The sequence below is a fragment of the Loxodonta africana genome, chromosome 17 (assembly GCF_030014295.1).
Source record: "Loxodonta africana isolate mLoxAfr1 chromosome 17, mLoxAfr1.hap2, whole genome shotgun sequence".
NCBI lineage: Eukaryota > Metazoa > Chordata > Mammalia > Proboscidea > Elephantidae > Loxodonta > Loxodonta africana.
This window is the reverse complement of record NC_087358.1, coordinates 60,499,188-60,515,670: the sequence shown is the minus strand read 5'-3', so window position 1 is coordinate 60,515,670 and position 16,483 is coordinate 60,499,188. Positions and strand designations below refer to the sequence as shown.

Genomic DNA, 16,483 nt, shown 5'->3' with positions numbered 1-16,483 from the left:
TACATAAAATATTATCTAGTGTTTAGCACCTGGCTTACAAGATAAGGGAGCCCTGGTGGGGTAGTGGTTAAGATCCTGGCTGCTAATCAAAAGGTCGACAGCTTGAATCCACCAGCCATTCCTTGGAAACCCCATAGGGCAGCTCTACTCTGTCCTACACCGTTGCTATGAGTTGTAATTGACTCAAGGGCAACAGGTTTGGTTTGGTTTCTTGGTACTAGATGAGACTACCTGAAATTTCATTTAGCTGATACATAAAAAGGAAAGAGCGAGCAAGAGAAACATAGTACAGAGGAAGGCAAAGACATACGAAGAAACCAGAGGAAAAAATAGAAATTGAAAAAAGGAACAAAAGTTAAAATATAAGGATGTGAGCAGAGTACTATAACGTCCAGCGGACTTTTACTAAACCACACTAACTTTAAAATCAGGTCAGCCCTATTCTTTACTTGAAAACTCATCATATCTACTGCAAAAAAGCTGAGATTAGTGTTACTGTCCTAAAACCCAAATTTCCTTCAATAGAGGATTAGTTAATTAAATGATGATACACCATATAGGGCTAAAGCATATGAGATTTCCCACATTCAGCCATTTTTGACCTACTGACAGAGCAACTTCACATATATCATTCTAATATGTTAATACGTTGCCAATATTAAAAAGAATGAGATAGATGTACAAATGCCATTAAGGAAATGATCTCCATAGTATATCTTCAAACAAACAAGATGCAGAAGAATGTATATAGATTGTTCCTATTAATATTTTTTTAAGAAATAGACATTTATGTATACATGCTCTTATGTACATTGAAATATTCTGGAAACACACCAAGAAAGTGTCAACAATTATTGCCTCTAAGCGGGAGAACAGAGGTCTAGGATGACGGGGAAATTATTTCTCATTGGATAGCCTACCATCGTGGTACATCCTCTCATACTGTTTGAATCTTTTATTAAGAAAAAGTCAGGGTACCTTTTCAAATGCCACAATTAACTTAGAGCTTTTTACTAACATTCAATTTATTTAAAACATTAACCAGTATTTACAACAAATATACTTAAAATAAGATAACTACTTAAGTTAGTGGCCTTTTTTATTCCATATCTAAACTGAATACCAAAACAGCTTTATGAGCCTAAGGATTTTAAACAAATCTAAAATAAGTACTCCCCATGTTTTAATGATAATATCCATACACCTCAAGTATTATATGTAATTATATAACACATATACACACAGTCATTCATGTAAGAAATATTTTTTTTTATGTGGGAGCCCTGGTGGTACAGTGGTTAAGAGCTCAGCTGCTAACCAAAAGGTTGGCAGTTCAACACAGAATACAGGGGAAGTCGCACAAGTGGACTAAACCAAAAACTAAAAAGTTTCCTGAATACGATTAAACACGTCAAGGGACAGAGTAGAAGAGGTGGAAGTCTGGGGACCATGGTTTCAGGGGACATCTAGGTCAAGTGGCATAACAACGTGTATTAAGAAAACGTTCTGCATCCCACTTTGGTGAGTGGTGTCTGGGGTCTTAAAAGCTAGCAAGCAGCCATCTAAGATGCATCAATTGGTCTCAACCCACCTGAACAAAGGAGAATAAAGAACACCAAAGACACGAGGAAAATATGAACCCAAGATAAAGAACCCACCACAAGAAAGGGCCACACAAACCAGAGACTCCATCAGCCTGAGACCAGAAGAAACAGACGGTGCCCAGCTACCACCAAAGACTGCCCTGACAGGTGAACACAACAGAGAATCCCTGATGGAGTGGGAGAAAAGTAGGATGCAGACCACGAATTCTAGTAAAAAGACCAGACTTAATGGTCTGACTGAGACTGGAAGGACCATAGAGGTCATGGCCCCCAGATTCTCTATTTGTCCAAAACTAAAACCATTCCCAAACCTAACTCTTCAGAAAAAGATTAGACTTGACTATAAGATATAAAACGATACTGGTGAGGAGTGTGCTTCTCAGTTCTAATAGACACGTGAGACTATGTGGGCAGCACCTGGCTAGAGGTTAGATGAGAAGGCAGAGGAGGACAGGAGGTGGTTGAATGGACACGGGAAATACAGAGTAGAGAGGGGGAGTGTGCTTTCACACTGTAGGGAGAGCAACTAGGGTCACACAACAATGTGTGTGTAAGTTTTTGTATGAGACTGACTTGAACTGTAAACTTTCACTTAAAGCTCAACGAAAAAAAAAAAGGCTGGCAGTTCGAATCCACCATCCACTCCTTGGAAACCCTATCGGGCAGATCTACTCTGTCCAATAGGGTCGCTGTAAGTTAAAATCGTCTCAATAGCAACAGGTCTGTTTTTGCTTGTTTATGTGCAACTTATTCTGCTGTTGATCCTATGTATACCTAGGGATAAATGCTTTCTATAGAGACAACATATACACAAATACATATGTAAGTATGTGTATGTATACAGATATTTGTGCAAATGTATGTGTTCACATACCACCCCAAGCTGCTACTCAACCAGGACTGAAGATCTGAATATGCTACTAAGAATCACACCCTGTCAGACCTATTGGTTCCTTGGTGCATCTTCAGAATGTAGAGCAAGAATTGCTACTCTTGTCTTAAAAGCAACTGGGCCTTAGGCTAGTTCTAGGGTCTACTCCTCCTCCATTAACTCTTATCTGGATCATAATCCAAGACTGGGAGCTAGTAGTTAATTAAAGTTAACAGTTCTCATTCTATACATTGCCACTCTGTCCCCTCCCGCATTCTGATAAGGGATGTAACTGATGATATTTGTGGCATATATGAATAGTCTGGATTGGGGGAGGGGTGTTGTGGCCCACTTGTCTCAGCAGGTTTAGTCCCCGATCTCAGAGGTTTGTCTATGAAAGTGTTGATCAACTTACATGCACCCTAACATACGAGCTAAAGCAAAAGGCAAAACGTCTAAAATCTAACAGTTCTTTTGAAATTGAAGCAACATTTCATATACCACCACAAATAATTATCTCTAATCATGGCAAAACGTAAGTGCTAAATATTTTCATTAAGTTAAACTGAAAACCAACAAAAAATGTGCTTTGAATTTACACTTATTCTTGATAAACATGCTTTACACCAAATTACAGATGTTATCAAAATTAGAGACTATAATCTTAGCTATTATATGGAACTCACAAATTTTACTGGTACTCCCAAGAAATTTGCTTTATGATTTTGCTTGATTCAATTTAGAGCCATCTCAGTGTACAATTACTGGTTAAGTGTGCACAGAATTTTAGCCATTTTATGTAAACATATCACCAAACCCAAACCAGCTGCCTAGTGTGGAATCAATTCTGAGTTACGACGACCCCAAGTATTTCAGAGCAGAACTACACTCCATAGGGTTTTCAATGGCTGTGATCTTTCCCAAAGTACATACATCACCAGACTTTTTTTCCTAGGTGCCTCTGAGTGGATGTCCGTTAGCAGCCAAGCACCTACCCATTTGTATCACCCAGGGACTCAATATAACGTAAGACATTTTAAAAAATCCTGCCATTTTACCCATTCTTAATATATTTACATAAACTTATTTCTTAAAAATTAAAATTTCAACTATCAAAAGCACTTAGAAAAGTCTCTACCTTGTTTAGCTTTAATATTCTAAAAACACATTATGCCCAACAAAACTCAAAAATGTCACTATTAAAAAGAGTTAAAATATGTGCAGTTAAATAAAATAACTGAAGCCAATGCTTGACTCTTTAGTAAGTACATCTTATTATTTGTGTGTGTGCTTACACGTATTTATTTTAGAAAAACTAAAATGAAGGCAGGCTAACACAAACTACAAACCCACAAACATAATAAATTTTTACTTTGAAAGAAGAGTCCATTGACCTCAGCGAATTCACAAAAAGAAACAAAGTGCAGAATGAACTAACTTTTGCAAATTTATTTTTAAAGAGAGCACACAAACCCAATGATTTCATTGGTTGCCTTTTTAAAATCCTCATTAGAGTTCCCCACTGTTAGCTGGCTATCCATATGAAGGCTTTAAAATCGTAACAAAAATTAGAATATGTACGTTTAGGTATAATCCTTTGATATAGGGTCGCTCTGAGTCAGAATTGACATGATAGTAATGGGTTTGGTTTGGGTTTTGGAGATCAAATTAAAACTCTCCACTGAGCCCTCGCAGGTCGACAACACGAGCTCCATATAACATAAAAACGCAAATTTTCATTATTAAAAATAACTGTCCGTGTATTAGTAATATCTGAACTCTGGAAACCTACAGCACGAAAACAGGGCCAGCTGTTTGTTCCGAGCAGGCTGAGGTTAACAGCGAGCATCCTTTACTACTGATCGAAACCCGCGGTTTCTGCCTTCCAAACAGCAGGAGGCAGAGGGGGCAGAAATGCTTCCCCACATGGCGAAGGCTGCTCCCCGGTTAGGGAAGGTGGCTGGCTCACTGCAACTCTGGCTAGTCAGCCCTCACGGAGCTCCCTGCATACACCCACACACTGGAAGGAACCTCCGAGGCGGGGCGGGGGGCTGAAAACCAAACACTTATTTTAAGTTCCCTAAGGGCGCAGTGGAGCCTCGGTGGCACGATGGTTAAGAGTCTGGCTCCTAACCAAAAGGTCGGCGGTTAGAATCCACCAGCCGCTCCTTGGAAACGCTATAGGGCAGTTCTACTCTGTCCTACAGGGTCACTATGAGTCAGAATCGACTTGACAAGTTTGTTTTTTTTTGTTTTTTTTTTAACGGCGCAGTCGTTAAGCTCTCGCCTGCAAAGTCGGCAGTTGGAACCCACCAGCTGCTCTGCGGGAGAAAGACAGCAGACTGTATTAAAAATTTCAGCCTTGGAAACACCATGCAGCAGTTCTACTCTGTCCTATAGGGTCGCTGTAAGTCGTAAATCCACTGGACAACAATGAGTTTGGGTTTTTTGTTGTTTAAGTGGGAGCTTGCAACAGTGCCTCAGCGTTTTCCCACGCTCCCCCGCGCCTCCGGCTCCCTTCTCCGCCTCTGCCCGCCTCTGCCTGCCAGTCCAGCTCCCCCGCAGCCCACCCTCGCGACCTCAGCTCACCGCCGGGGTCCCTCTCTCCCTCCCTCCCGCAGACCCAGCCCCCGCCCCGAGCCCCGCCCCGAGCCTAGGCCGCGCCCCTCTCTCCCGGTTCGGGATCGCCCAGCGCGCTCCTGCGCCTCAGGCGCCCTGCCTGTATTGCCCTGCCTGTATTTCCCTGCCCCGCAGCCTCCCACGCTCCCCTCAGGCCCACCTCACCTTGGTCCGGATCTGGCCTGAGGTGGACACTTTACGAATCAGTTTCTGTGGTCCCTCCTGCTCCGCTTCGCTGTCCGACGAATCGTCTCCGGGCCCCACCGAGGCAGCGGCGGAGGTGACCGTGGCGCCGGTCCCGGCGGCGGCTCCTCCAGCAGCGCCCGGAGGGTGGTGCTGGCCGCCGGCCCCAGCCATCCTCTCCGACTCCTGCAGGGACACAGCACCGCCCGGCGGGGGCGGCGGCGGTGGTCAGCGGGTAGGCTCTGCCGGAGCGGAGCCCGGAGCCCCGCGCCCAGCCGCCGCCATCTTCCGCTCCCGCAGCCGCCCCCCGGGGGAAGGGTCGCCAGGGACCAGGCGCCTTCCCGGAAGGGCCCGCCGGAGCGGCGGCCGCCGAGGGGACGCAGCCCGGGTCTCGGGATGTTCTGAGGTTCCTGACCCAGAATTCGACCAGCACGGGTAGAGAGGACGGGGGCGGCTGAGGGGTCGGGGCACCCTCCCTTCCGCTCCCTCCAGGGTCTGGGGTCTCCAGGATGGACGAGAGGACGGGGTTGGCAGGAAACCTCCGCACTCAGCCCCGTGGCCGGCCAGGCAGGGGCGAGTCTCCCTCCCTCGATTTTTGGCAGCAGGGAGAAAGGGTCCCAGAGCTTCCTCTGACTCCCGCAGGCGCACCCCGCCACCTCTTGGACCCCGAATCTCTCCAGAGACGCTTGGGCCTCACCGCAGGGTTCCCGCTGAATAAAAAGTTCCCTCTGCTCCCGAGCTGGGCAGGCGCTGTGAGACCCAGGGATTGCTCTGCCCCTTACCGGTCTCACGACCCCCAGCCCCACTCTGAGGGCCATACCTCTCCCTTCAGGTTCGGGTCCTTTCAGCTGTCCCGACCACAGCGTTTAGTTTCTGGCCCACCCCCACCCGCATCCGGCGCACACGGAAGAGAAGAGCATTTTCTGGGAGGTTGGACTCCTCTCTGAGAACTTTTCGTTAGGAAAGAGCGATCCCCTTGGCTAACAGGAAACTGGGAAGGGCGTGGAGAGAGCAGAAACAAGAGAGTACACGCAGCCCAAGACGACAGAACGCAAAATAAATGTCTAAGCTGAAGCGCTAACCAACTCTGCCTGGAAGAAAACAATGCACTCGTACCCGAGCACAAAAACACTGCAAGTTCTAGAACCACTCCCTAACTCGGACGAGAGCAGGGCAAAATGGGATCAACATGCTACAGCCAGCTCTCACAACTCGTCCCCAGCGAGCTGGTTATGCGGGCACTTGGGGAGCAGCAGCGTTGTGGCTGGCTGTACACACTGGACGTCAGAGAACCCTAGCAGGTGTGGGTGGGCTGGGAAAAAAGATACTGAAATGACAGATGCCTCTTGTCATCCAGAGAGAAGTCCAAACTGGTGTTAGCTGTGTTTTTAAAAATAAGACAAAAAGTCCCAACCAGACAGTGGAGTCTCTCCATTTCAGTAAAGCATTAAATCTCTCTAGCATATTCATGCCCTCAGTACCCAATTCCCTTCCTATTTCCTCAATTATGACCTTTAAGCTTCCTCCAAACTCAGGTTCTATTGTTTTTTTTTTTTCTTTTAGCTGCTGCAATCCTATCCTCAACAATAATTTCATTGCCATGTGAGACCTGACAGTTCTAAGAGGTTTGAAGAAGTACTATGCAATCCCACCCAATACTGTAATCCACACTGTAAATGAAATTCATTAAAATGTAAAACGTCCTGGGTAGTTTAAATGTTCAAAGACAGAAGATTGCTACCACATAATACTAATTTATACAGGCTACTTCTGCAGCTTCAGTTTCCTTCTTTAGGAAAGGAAGGAGTTGAGCAAAATGAACTTTAAGATCCTTTATGGCTTTATTGATACGTGATTGTGTATCTACAAAAAGCACATTGCTGTGGAGGGAATAACTGTTCGTCAAAATAATGGCCTGGCTGTTTAGTCACTGACAAGTCGAATGGTTTGGCAATGTAGACAAGGACACCTAATTAAGGGCCTACTGAAAGAATAAACCCAGTTCAGCCCTCTCTTTTAATATAAAGAAACTGAGATCAAAGTGTCATGATCTGGGGCCAAAGTCAAAATTACGCGATTCCTATTCTAACCTTTTCAAAGTATCTTATTATATGACAAAAGATAGTCTAATATCCTACGCTTCTAGTCACACTTTAGACTTCCAAGTTTGCATAGTAACATTTCCCAGAATCCAGCCAGAGGAATTAAACTGAAATGCACTGTTCAATGCCCATCCCTACTTTGCCATTTTAATAAAGGGACCAAATATATTTCTCACTCTTTGATTCAAATACTGATTGCTTTAAAATACTTGAAAACAATTTCACACGTAATAGCTGGACAATTAATACCTCAAAAAGTATTAATTCCTTTGTAAAGATTTAACCTCACAGCCAGCCTGCTCTTCAAAGGTTCCTATAAGAAGTTCCAAAACTTGGTTGTGACAGTGAAAACATAGCTAGTTTTGGCCTACTCATGCTAAATAAATGATCCCTGCTTTAAGATTTCCCTGGCATACAGAATGCTCAGAATAAACATGCTGTGTAGGAAGTCAGAAAGATAAAGGATAAGCCCTCCGTAAACCCTCACATCACTTCCCTCTTTAAATCATCTCTTCCAAGGAGGGCATATTGGAATCCCTAATTTAAAATATCTTAGGCACCAGCTTCTTCTCGGGTCTTATGTGTAAATTACTAGTTGGCAGAATGAATATTCAACTTGAATATTGTAGACCTGCAATGCACATCACTTCCTTTAAAAATATAATAGCAATGTCAGGAACTCAATATTTTCACCCATTTTAATTTAGCTGAAAATGGCAACTGAAAACACATTTCAAATATGTGGTCTATACCGTTATTTATTTAACTTAAAAGATTTCCTTTACTTTTCCCCTTACTTTGTATTTTCAAAATTCCAAATAATTTCTTAGATGTGTCTTAGATATTCCTTTTATTATTGTTACTTTGAAATATCTGGAACACAGCACATCACAAACACTATTAAAAATTTGGATATAAGCCATGTAAACACTGCATCCAAGGTAAAATGTAAATAGGTAAAGCTGCCACTGGTTTCTACTCAATAGAAGAGTTTCCTGCTCCATTAAAAAAAAAAAAAAAAAAAACTATTATCCTCAACTTGTTTAAATTACAGACAAATCTCATAATGATACCAACTTTATGAATATTAGTATACTGTATTGTTATCTACAGAGGTAGTAAGCTTTGATCACTAACCCAGTAAAACCCAGTGCCATCGAGTCAATTCTGACTCATAGTGACCTTATAGGACTAGACATGCCCATAATGGTTTAATATCCATTTGCAATTTTTAAATCCCTTATGTTCTATAGGGTCACTATGAGTCAGAATTGACTTGACGGTATATAACAACAAAAACATATATTCTATGGTTTTACCTGAAATACTACATCACATACATGCAGAATTCTACATTTTACACCGAAAAACTAAAGCAAGCACCTTAAAATACTCATGTTCTAGGACTCATGTTCCTAATCAACAGGAATCATGCAACCAAAGAACACTGCTGGTTAGACAAGCACAGGCCATAAGAGACTCTCTGATTAAAACTTTGGAGCCACTTCCATAATACAGTATTTGCTACATATTAAATTTTCCATATAGAACTCTCCTTAGGTGTTAGTTAAATGAAAAACATTTTGAGATTAATCATGCTGTCAACTGCATGTATGTATGGTCACTCTTGGACCTAATGCAAAAACTCTCCATCATGTAGACACGATATAATTTAAAGGTTGTTGGTTTGAACCCACCCAGCAGCACCACGGAAGAAAGTCCTGGCGATCTGCTTCCAGAAAGATTACAATCAAGAAAACCCTATGACGCAGTTCTCTGTAACACATGAGGTCACCACAAATTGGAACTGATAGCAACAAGCTTGGTTTTTTTTGGTTTTCCTCTGAAACTCCTCCCTTCCTGAATTGCCACTAGTTCTGAATAGCCCTGGTGGCACCATGGTTAAGACCTTGGCAGCTAACTAAAAGGTTGGCAGTTCAAATCCACCAGCCACTCCTTGGAAACCCTATGGGGCAATTCTACTCTGTCCTATAGACTTGCTATGAATTGGAATCCACTCGATGGCAATGGGTTTGGGGTTTTTTTTTTCCTTCTGTTTTTTTCCTGAATAGTTTATCATCACTAACTAGTATAAAATCATCTGGGGATAAAAACAACAAAATGTACTCTAGCATCTGTCTACTGTCTGAGAATACTTTTTAAATACTCCCACATTTGTAAATTCTTGGTAAAATTCTGACCCCCCCCCGCCCCCCCCGGGGCATTATGAGTAAAGATGTTTTGCTAAAGAGCTTCCTACCCACCCAAGCCCACCACCAAAATATTTAAGTGATTAGAAATGTCAGTAATGCCTACAGTTCCACGGATGAGATTAAATACACAAAGCTAGGATTAAAGAAAATAATTTAACTTCTTTAGGCCCAATGCCCTCGTCAGAATAACGAAAGGCTAAAACCCCATTTGCCATCAAGCTGATTACAATTCATGGCGATCCCATGCGTGTCAGAGTAGGACTGTGCTCCCTAAGGTTTTCAATGGCTGATTTTTCAGAAATAGATCACCAGGCCTGTCTTCTGAGGCACCTCTGGGGAGACTTGAGCCTCTGGGTGGACTTGAATCACCAACCTTTCAGTTAGCGGCCCATCACATTAACCATTTGCCCAAGCTTACTTAAATGCCCTGACCGAACTCAGTAACCATTTCATCTCTAAACGCAAAGAACATCATGAAGTTCAGCAGCTGCCTCTCAGTTGCAGTCATGGTTGCATTTCAGGAAAGAAGTGCTATTGTCTTCACTATTCATCAGCATCGATTCCTGAGAGTACCTTTACTCTCCTGTCTGAATAGTTCCCTGTGGAATCATATCATCATGGTTTAGCTTGCATCAGACAGTGAGAAGAAACTCTTACGTGTATGCTGCTATATGCTATAAGGGATAATGCAACAGAATCTGTGTAACGTGAACACCGCCCATTTGATGCTGATTATTCCTTTTCATAGATGTAAGTAAGTGTACTTTTACAGTAAAGTATTAAAGTTGGCCATATGTAAATTCAAAAAGCAGATTTTAAGTAACTACTAAATGGCGTTCCAGTCAAAGCAGGTGTTCTTAATTTGATGTCTTGGATCCTTTCAGGGTCCACAGATTGGGCTTCAGAAAATCTGTGAGTTCTTGAAATTATATTAAAAAGTTTTTAAATATTGGCTCACAATGAGCTGAAATCAACTCGACAGTAATGGGTTTGGTTTTACATACATACATATATCTATGTAGTATAGGTACATTTGGAGGGGGAAGTTCATAGCTTTTATCAGATTCTGGAAGATCAATGACCCAAAAAAGGTCAAGAACCCCTGATTCTGAAGAATTTTGTGTCCCTTTAAAACATATTTAGGTGAAACTGATTGTTTCTCCCCTTCACTCCAGATACCTAAAATATTTAGAACTTAAATCCAGACTTTTTTCTCCTAAATTATCCCTCCTCTTTCTTGTATTTTTCAGTTATCTGGATGTCTTCTTTTTTTAAGAAACTTAAATAAAAATTCCCTTTATTAGTTCTTACATAGGCTTTGACATACTGATTCACAGGGTTTCAAAACAGGTTTTATTTGGAATAAAACCACTTTATCAGGAGTATCACTTTATGCCACATACCTAAGATCTCTGTAAAAATGATTTTTGGACTATCTGAACTCAGCCCACTGAAACAAGACATTTTGCTCAAAATGTAAGCTCTGTGTCTGTGCAGTTAACTGCTGTATCCAACAATGCTGGTACATAGTAGGTGCTGGATAAAATATGTGTTGAGTAAATAAAAAGGCCTTCAGTGTTTAAAGAAATTAAACCTAAGTCTTCAGGAGTGTTCTGCAGTCTGGATGAAGTGTCACAATCCATTCACACATTACTGTTAGGCCTCTAATTTTAAAAGATTGGGTGGAGAGACTGGTACAGAATATATTTTACAGAAAATAAATCAGCATTTCAGTTCTTGTCACTTTTGAGAAATAGAACCCCCCAAAAAAAGTTTTTCTCTATTTTTCCAGGCACAAAGTAGTTCTGGCATCAGCTCTAAAGGAAAATGCATTTGACTGTGTACTTTTCATTGTAATTGGTGTTGGCTTAAAGTACAGGCTCAAAAGGAACTTCATACAGGAAAGTTCAAAAGTAAAACAGTAACGAAAACATCACTAAATTTAGTTCTCAATCATCTTTGACTTAAACTTCAAAACTGGATTAGGTTTTCAATTTCACGAATAATTTAATCCCCAGTGATAACCACAATAGAAGAAATACGAACAGATGGGCACCCTAACAACGTGTTCAAATTTGCAAAAGCAAAGACAGCTGCAGATACAGATGGATCAGAATCTAAGGACACTTCTGAAAGGTCAGGAAACAGGAGGCAAAGAAACGTACCCTCGGCAAAGTAGCTGGGAATGTATACATGAGAAAAGAAAAAGGAGAACCAACCTTGGCATACCCTAGAAGTTCTCAACAGGCAGAGGGCCTGCTGGGAACACATACGGAGTCCCCGGGAAAACAGCATGCGAACCCCCCCAACAGAACACCGCGCGAGGCCAGAAATTTCGGACAGGGCTTTTCAGATCAGCTCAAGAATTTCAATCTAGACAGAGTAGCAAACATCAAGGAAGGGCATGGAGAGCCAAAATTCGAGACCAGGGAAAAAGGAACCCACACAGGATTACAGAGTTCTGAGAAGGGGATTCCTGAGTAGAGTCCTTGGAGGCATGTGAGGTGGTGCTGGCTGCTTGAGTTGGAAGAAAGAAGTTGAAGGAGTTTGCGGGAACAAATTGAAGGCCCCCCACCTCCCGTGCCCTCCTCCTTAGACTCGTGCACACAATACACATGCCCACACTACTCTCGGCCCCTAAAAATTATCTAACCTCCGCGTTGCACGTGCATCCAAATGCCAGGCAAACGCGAAGTTACCTTCCCACCTCATCCCCTTTAAAGCCCTAGAACAGCCGGCTGCGTTGGGGGTGAACAGGAGTCGCGGCACGGTTCGGTGCTTTACACCGCGATCTGCCACCCCAAGCGGCGGTCCTCAGGAACCTGCGCGCCCAGGTGACCGCAAGGGCGCGGTCTCCGGGGGAAGCCTGGGACTTCTTCGAGCCCCACACGCGGACTGTCCAGGCTGGGCTTCTCCTCTCCCCCTCCCTACACCCCACACTGGAAAATGAAGTACAGAGTTGAGAAGTCGTTTAAGCATGGAAACGGTCCTCCGAGGCCAGTCGCCAGCGGTCCGCCAGCAGCCCCTCGGGGAGAGCCTCGGACCGCGGGACAAAGACGCTCCGGACGGCGCACGGATAGGAGCGCGGCTGGCAGAGGAAGCGCTGCCCCGGCTGGGAAGCAGCTGGGGACCTCATCCCGGGCCATTTCCTGAGCGGAACCCGGCCCAGGCGGGGGGAGCAGCGAAGCGGGAGGGGGTGGGCGCGGGCGCGGTACCCACCGGTTCCTCCCAGGCCGGGCTGCGGGCGCCGGGAGCGGGACGCACGTGCTGCGGCTCCATCGCGCCGGACCGCGCCAGCCCGCCGCCGGGGCGCGCGGACCGGGACCCCCGCCGCCGCCGCCGCTGCCGCCGCTGGATGCGCTTCCCTCGCCGCGGTCCCTCTCGGCCGCCGCCGCCGTTGCCCGGCTCCCGCCCGGGGCAGCCACCGGCCCTCCCGCCGTCTCCGGCTTCCGCCGCGCCGCGCTCTCCCGCCCCCGTGGCGGTCCCTTTCGCCTCCTCCTCCTCCTCCGCGGTCCGGCTCCCTCCGGGGCTCCGAGCGCTCGGCTCCGCAGCCACCACCGCCGCCGCCTCCCACGGCCGCAGAGTCCGCCCCTCGCGCCTTCCCCCGCCCCCGGCTCCCTCCCCTTTTCCTCTCCGCTTCCCGCCCCTCCCCCCCGCCGCCCCCTCCTCCCGGCGGGCGGCCCGGGGCGCACGTGACCCTCCTGTCAGGCCTTATAAGGCGCGGAACCGAAAGCGGCCGCCGGGTGGTCACGGGCACCGGGCGGCCGCGGGAGAGGAGCGGCCTCCCCGGGAACCGGGCGCCGGGCGCCGGGCGCGGCGGGAAAAGCCCCACTAGGGCGGGTCAGCGAGCGGGACGGCGGCCGCCGCGGGTCCCGGGGGACGCCTCCCCGCGCCCCTCTCTCCCTCTCCGGTAGCCTGCGGCCGACGCCGGCCGACTGCGCTGCAGGCGCCTCCCCCTCCTCAGGGCGCTGAGGGTGGAATGAAATCGCACTTGACAGTAACTGACTTTAGCCGGGCAGGCGAGATCCTCGCACTCCAGAGCCGCTCGTGAGCAAGCTGCTCCAGGCATGGTCTATTCTGAGAGGTGAAGAAAATTGCAGATGGGTTGGCATCTGCAAGAGAGGTTAATCTTGAAGGAGTGCTTTTTTATTTTTTGTTTGTTTGTTTGTTTTTTAATTAACGGTTTCGAAGAAAGAAAACCGGCTAAGGAGTCGACCTGCCTTTTGCCGATTCCGACACTGTACTCACTAATGGGGAAGGGGATGGTTCGCAGGGAGTGCTCAATATAATGGCAAGTCACCTTTTCCTGCCTCTTGCAAAAAACGTTACAAATAACGTTTTGGGGTCAGCTTAGTAGCATCAAAGACGGTTTTAGTCCAAGAGGCTTCACCTAGGTTATTTCCCCCTTCTGTACTTTTCAAGCTCTCTACCGGCATCTTCCGAGGTCCTAGATCATGTTAATTCAACCACATATTTCAAGACAAAGAGAAAAATCAAAAACACTTACTTGATTCAGTCTGTCCCCATCCCCCACCTAGTGAGAGGCAAGCTCCTAGGAAGATAAAAGGCTGTTCTCATTATTCTCACATCTACTTATTGATCTACCACTCATCCTTCAGGGCCCCCGCAAGCGGGCCTCTGTGCACACCATTCCACCAAAGCAGCCTTACAAAGGTCACCTAGGGCTTTGAAATTTCCCTAAACCTTTGGATTTCTTCCGATTCTCCTTACTTGACCTATTTGCAGCACTCATCATTGTTCACCAAACTTTTATTCTTGAACCCATCTCTTCCATTGGCTTCTATGACTCTTTGGTGTCCAAGTTCTCTGACCATTTCCTGCTCAGCCCCTTTGCCACCACCTAAATGTTGGGGTGACTACATAGTCTTCACTTGGTCTGTTTCTAATGCTACTTGGGCCCACGGAGTGGTTTACCCAGACCCACCCATGACTTCAACTACAAACTGTGTACTGAAACTCTTAAATCTGTCTATCCCAGATCTCTTTCCAGCCCTCCATTTCTGTAAAGCCAACTTCTTACCAGAAATTTCTACCCAGATGTCCCAGGGACCTTAAACTCAGTTTGCTTAAAACAGAAGTTGGTTTTCCTGCTAATTGTCTTCTCTCTCTAATCTCATTCTCAGTAAATGTCAACTCACCTAGTCACCCAAACAAAAGAGAATCCTGAAAATCATCCAGAACTACTCCTTTAGCCCCCTCCCCTGACACTCATTGTTTCTATCTATCACCTTGCCTCCATCTCATTGCTCTTGCCCTATTTCAGGTCCTTTGTTTCAAGCCCCTGAAACATTTCCTTACAAGTAGTCAGTCCCCCGACCTATGATGACTCCTTTGTAAATCGTTTCTGACAGAAGTCGAAGACCTAATTTTTTTTTTTTCATTATTGCCTTTTATTAACCAGTATCTTTATAAATCCGATATGAGAGCTCGGCTGCTAACCAAAAGGTCAGCAATTTGAATGCACCAGCTGCTCCTTGGAAAACCTATGGTGCAGTTCTACTCTGTTCTATGGGGTCTGAATCAACTTGATGGCAACAGGTTTGGTTTTTGGTTTTGTGTTTGTCTTTGGGGGTTGGAAACATATAAACTTACAGATAAATTTTAATATATACATGCAATACAATACATAAAAAAATACACAAATCATAAAAGTTTACTCTGGCAATGAAGAAGAGTTGGACGACGTTGTCCTTTTGGCCAGTTGCAGTAGTAACTCCACTTGTGGAAGGTTCTGGATCATCTGGATTATCCCTGGGAACGGGGGCGGCGTTTTTAGTCAGAAAACTAGTGAGAGTTGCCTATATGGCCCTTTTCTTTTTTTCTTCATGTATTTTGCAGTAACATCTCACTGCTTCCAGAATCTGCCTGTGCACTTTAGCAAAGCGATCAGTTTTTGGGTCCATGTTTCCAAGCAACTGAAACCCCTGATTTAGTTTAGAAAAAACTTAAACTAGTCCTTTCACTGCAAAATTTTTTGACTTCTCTCCTTCCTTTCCCTCATTATTTCTTTTTTCTTCAGCACTTATTTTCTCTTCAAAATCGATTAAATCCTGATCTATGAGCTTGTCTTAGTCATCTAGTGTTGCTGTAACAGAAATACCATAAGTGGATAGCTTCAACAAAGAGAAATTTATTTTCTCACAGTCTAGTTGGCTAGAAGTCCAAATTCAGGGCGTCAGCTCCAGGGGAAGGCTTTCTTTCTCTGTTGGATCTGGAGGAAGGTCATTGTCATCAATGTTCCCCGGGATTAGGAGCTTCTCTGTGCAGGGACCCCAGGTCCAAAGGACATGCTCTGCTTGTGGCACTGCCTTCTTGATGGTGTGAGGCCCCCAACTCTCTGCTTGATGCCCTTTTCTTTTATCTCTTCTAAGATTTTTTTAAGATAAAAAGTCGTGCAGGCCACACCCCCAGGGAAACTCCCTTTACATTATTGGATCAGGGATGTAACCTGAACAAGGGTGTTACATACCACTCTAATCCTCCTTAACCACAGGCAGAGATTATGATTTATAGCACATAGGAAAATCACAAAATGGAAGACAACCACACAATACTGGAAATCATGGCCTAACCAAGTTGACACATATTCTGAGGGGACACAATTCAACCCATGATAGAGCTGTTCAGTATTGGTGATATCAAGCTCTAAATTCAGTGTTCTTGCCATGTGATTTTTCCCCTGATTTCTTCCATCATATCATCCTGGTTAAATGCTTGGAGTGTGTTCACATAACTCAGCAATTTTTTTCCATATCACCTGCGTGCGTTTTCTCATAGCTTTTCCCAGGAATGTTCCAGATGCACTGAAGAGTACGTATTATAATTCTTCCAAAAATTGCATAATTTTACGGTACCTCCATCTGTTGCGGC

At 44.9% G+C, this 16,483-nt stretch overlaps 1 protein-coding gene across 3 annotated transcripts in view; it reads right to left on the bottom strand.

Annotated features, from left to right (window-relative positions):
- DGKH (diacylglycerol kinase eta) overlaps nucleotides 1-12,826 on the bottom strand; it is a 228,295-nt gene extending 215,469 nt beyond the window's left edge. Inside the window, exons 1-2 of one of the 3 annotated variants that reach the window (XM_064270075.1) lie at nucleotides 12,812-12,826; nucleotides 5,260-5,463 (exon numbers count right to left, since the gene is read on the bottom strand). In XM_064270075.1, coding sequence (XP_064126145.1) covers nucleotides 5,260-5,451 — 192 coding nt within the window. In that variant the 5' untranslated portion in view covers nucleotides 5,452-5,463; nucleotides 12,812-12,826. Of the gene's footprint in view, nucleotides 1-5,259; nucleotides 5,464-6,097; nucleotides 8,347-12,811 lie in introns of those variants that run through there. The other 2 variants (XM_064270074.1, XM_064270076.1) reach the window with 2 other exon arrangements.
- Between the last annotated feature and the right edge of the window lie 3,657 nt (nucleotides 12,827-16,483).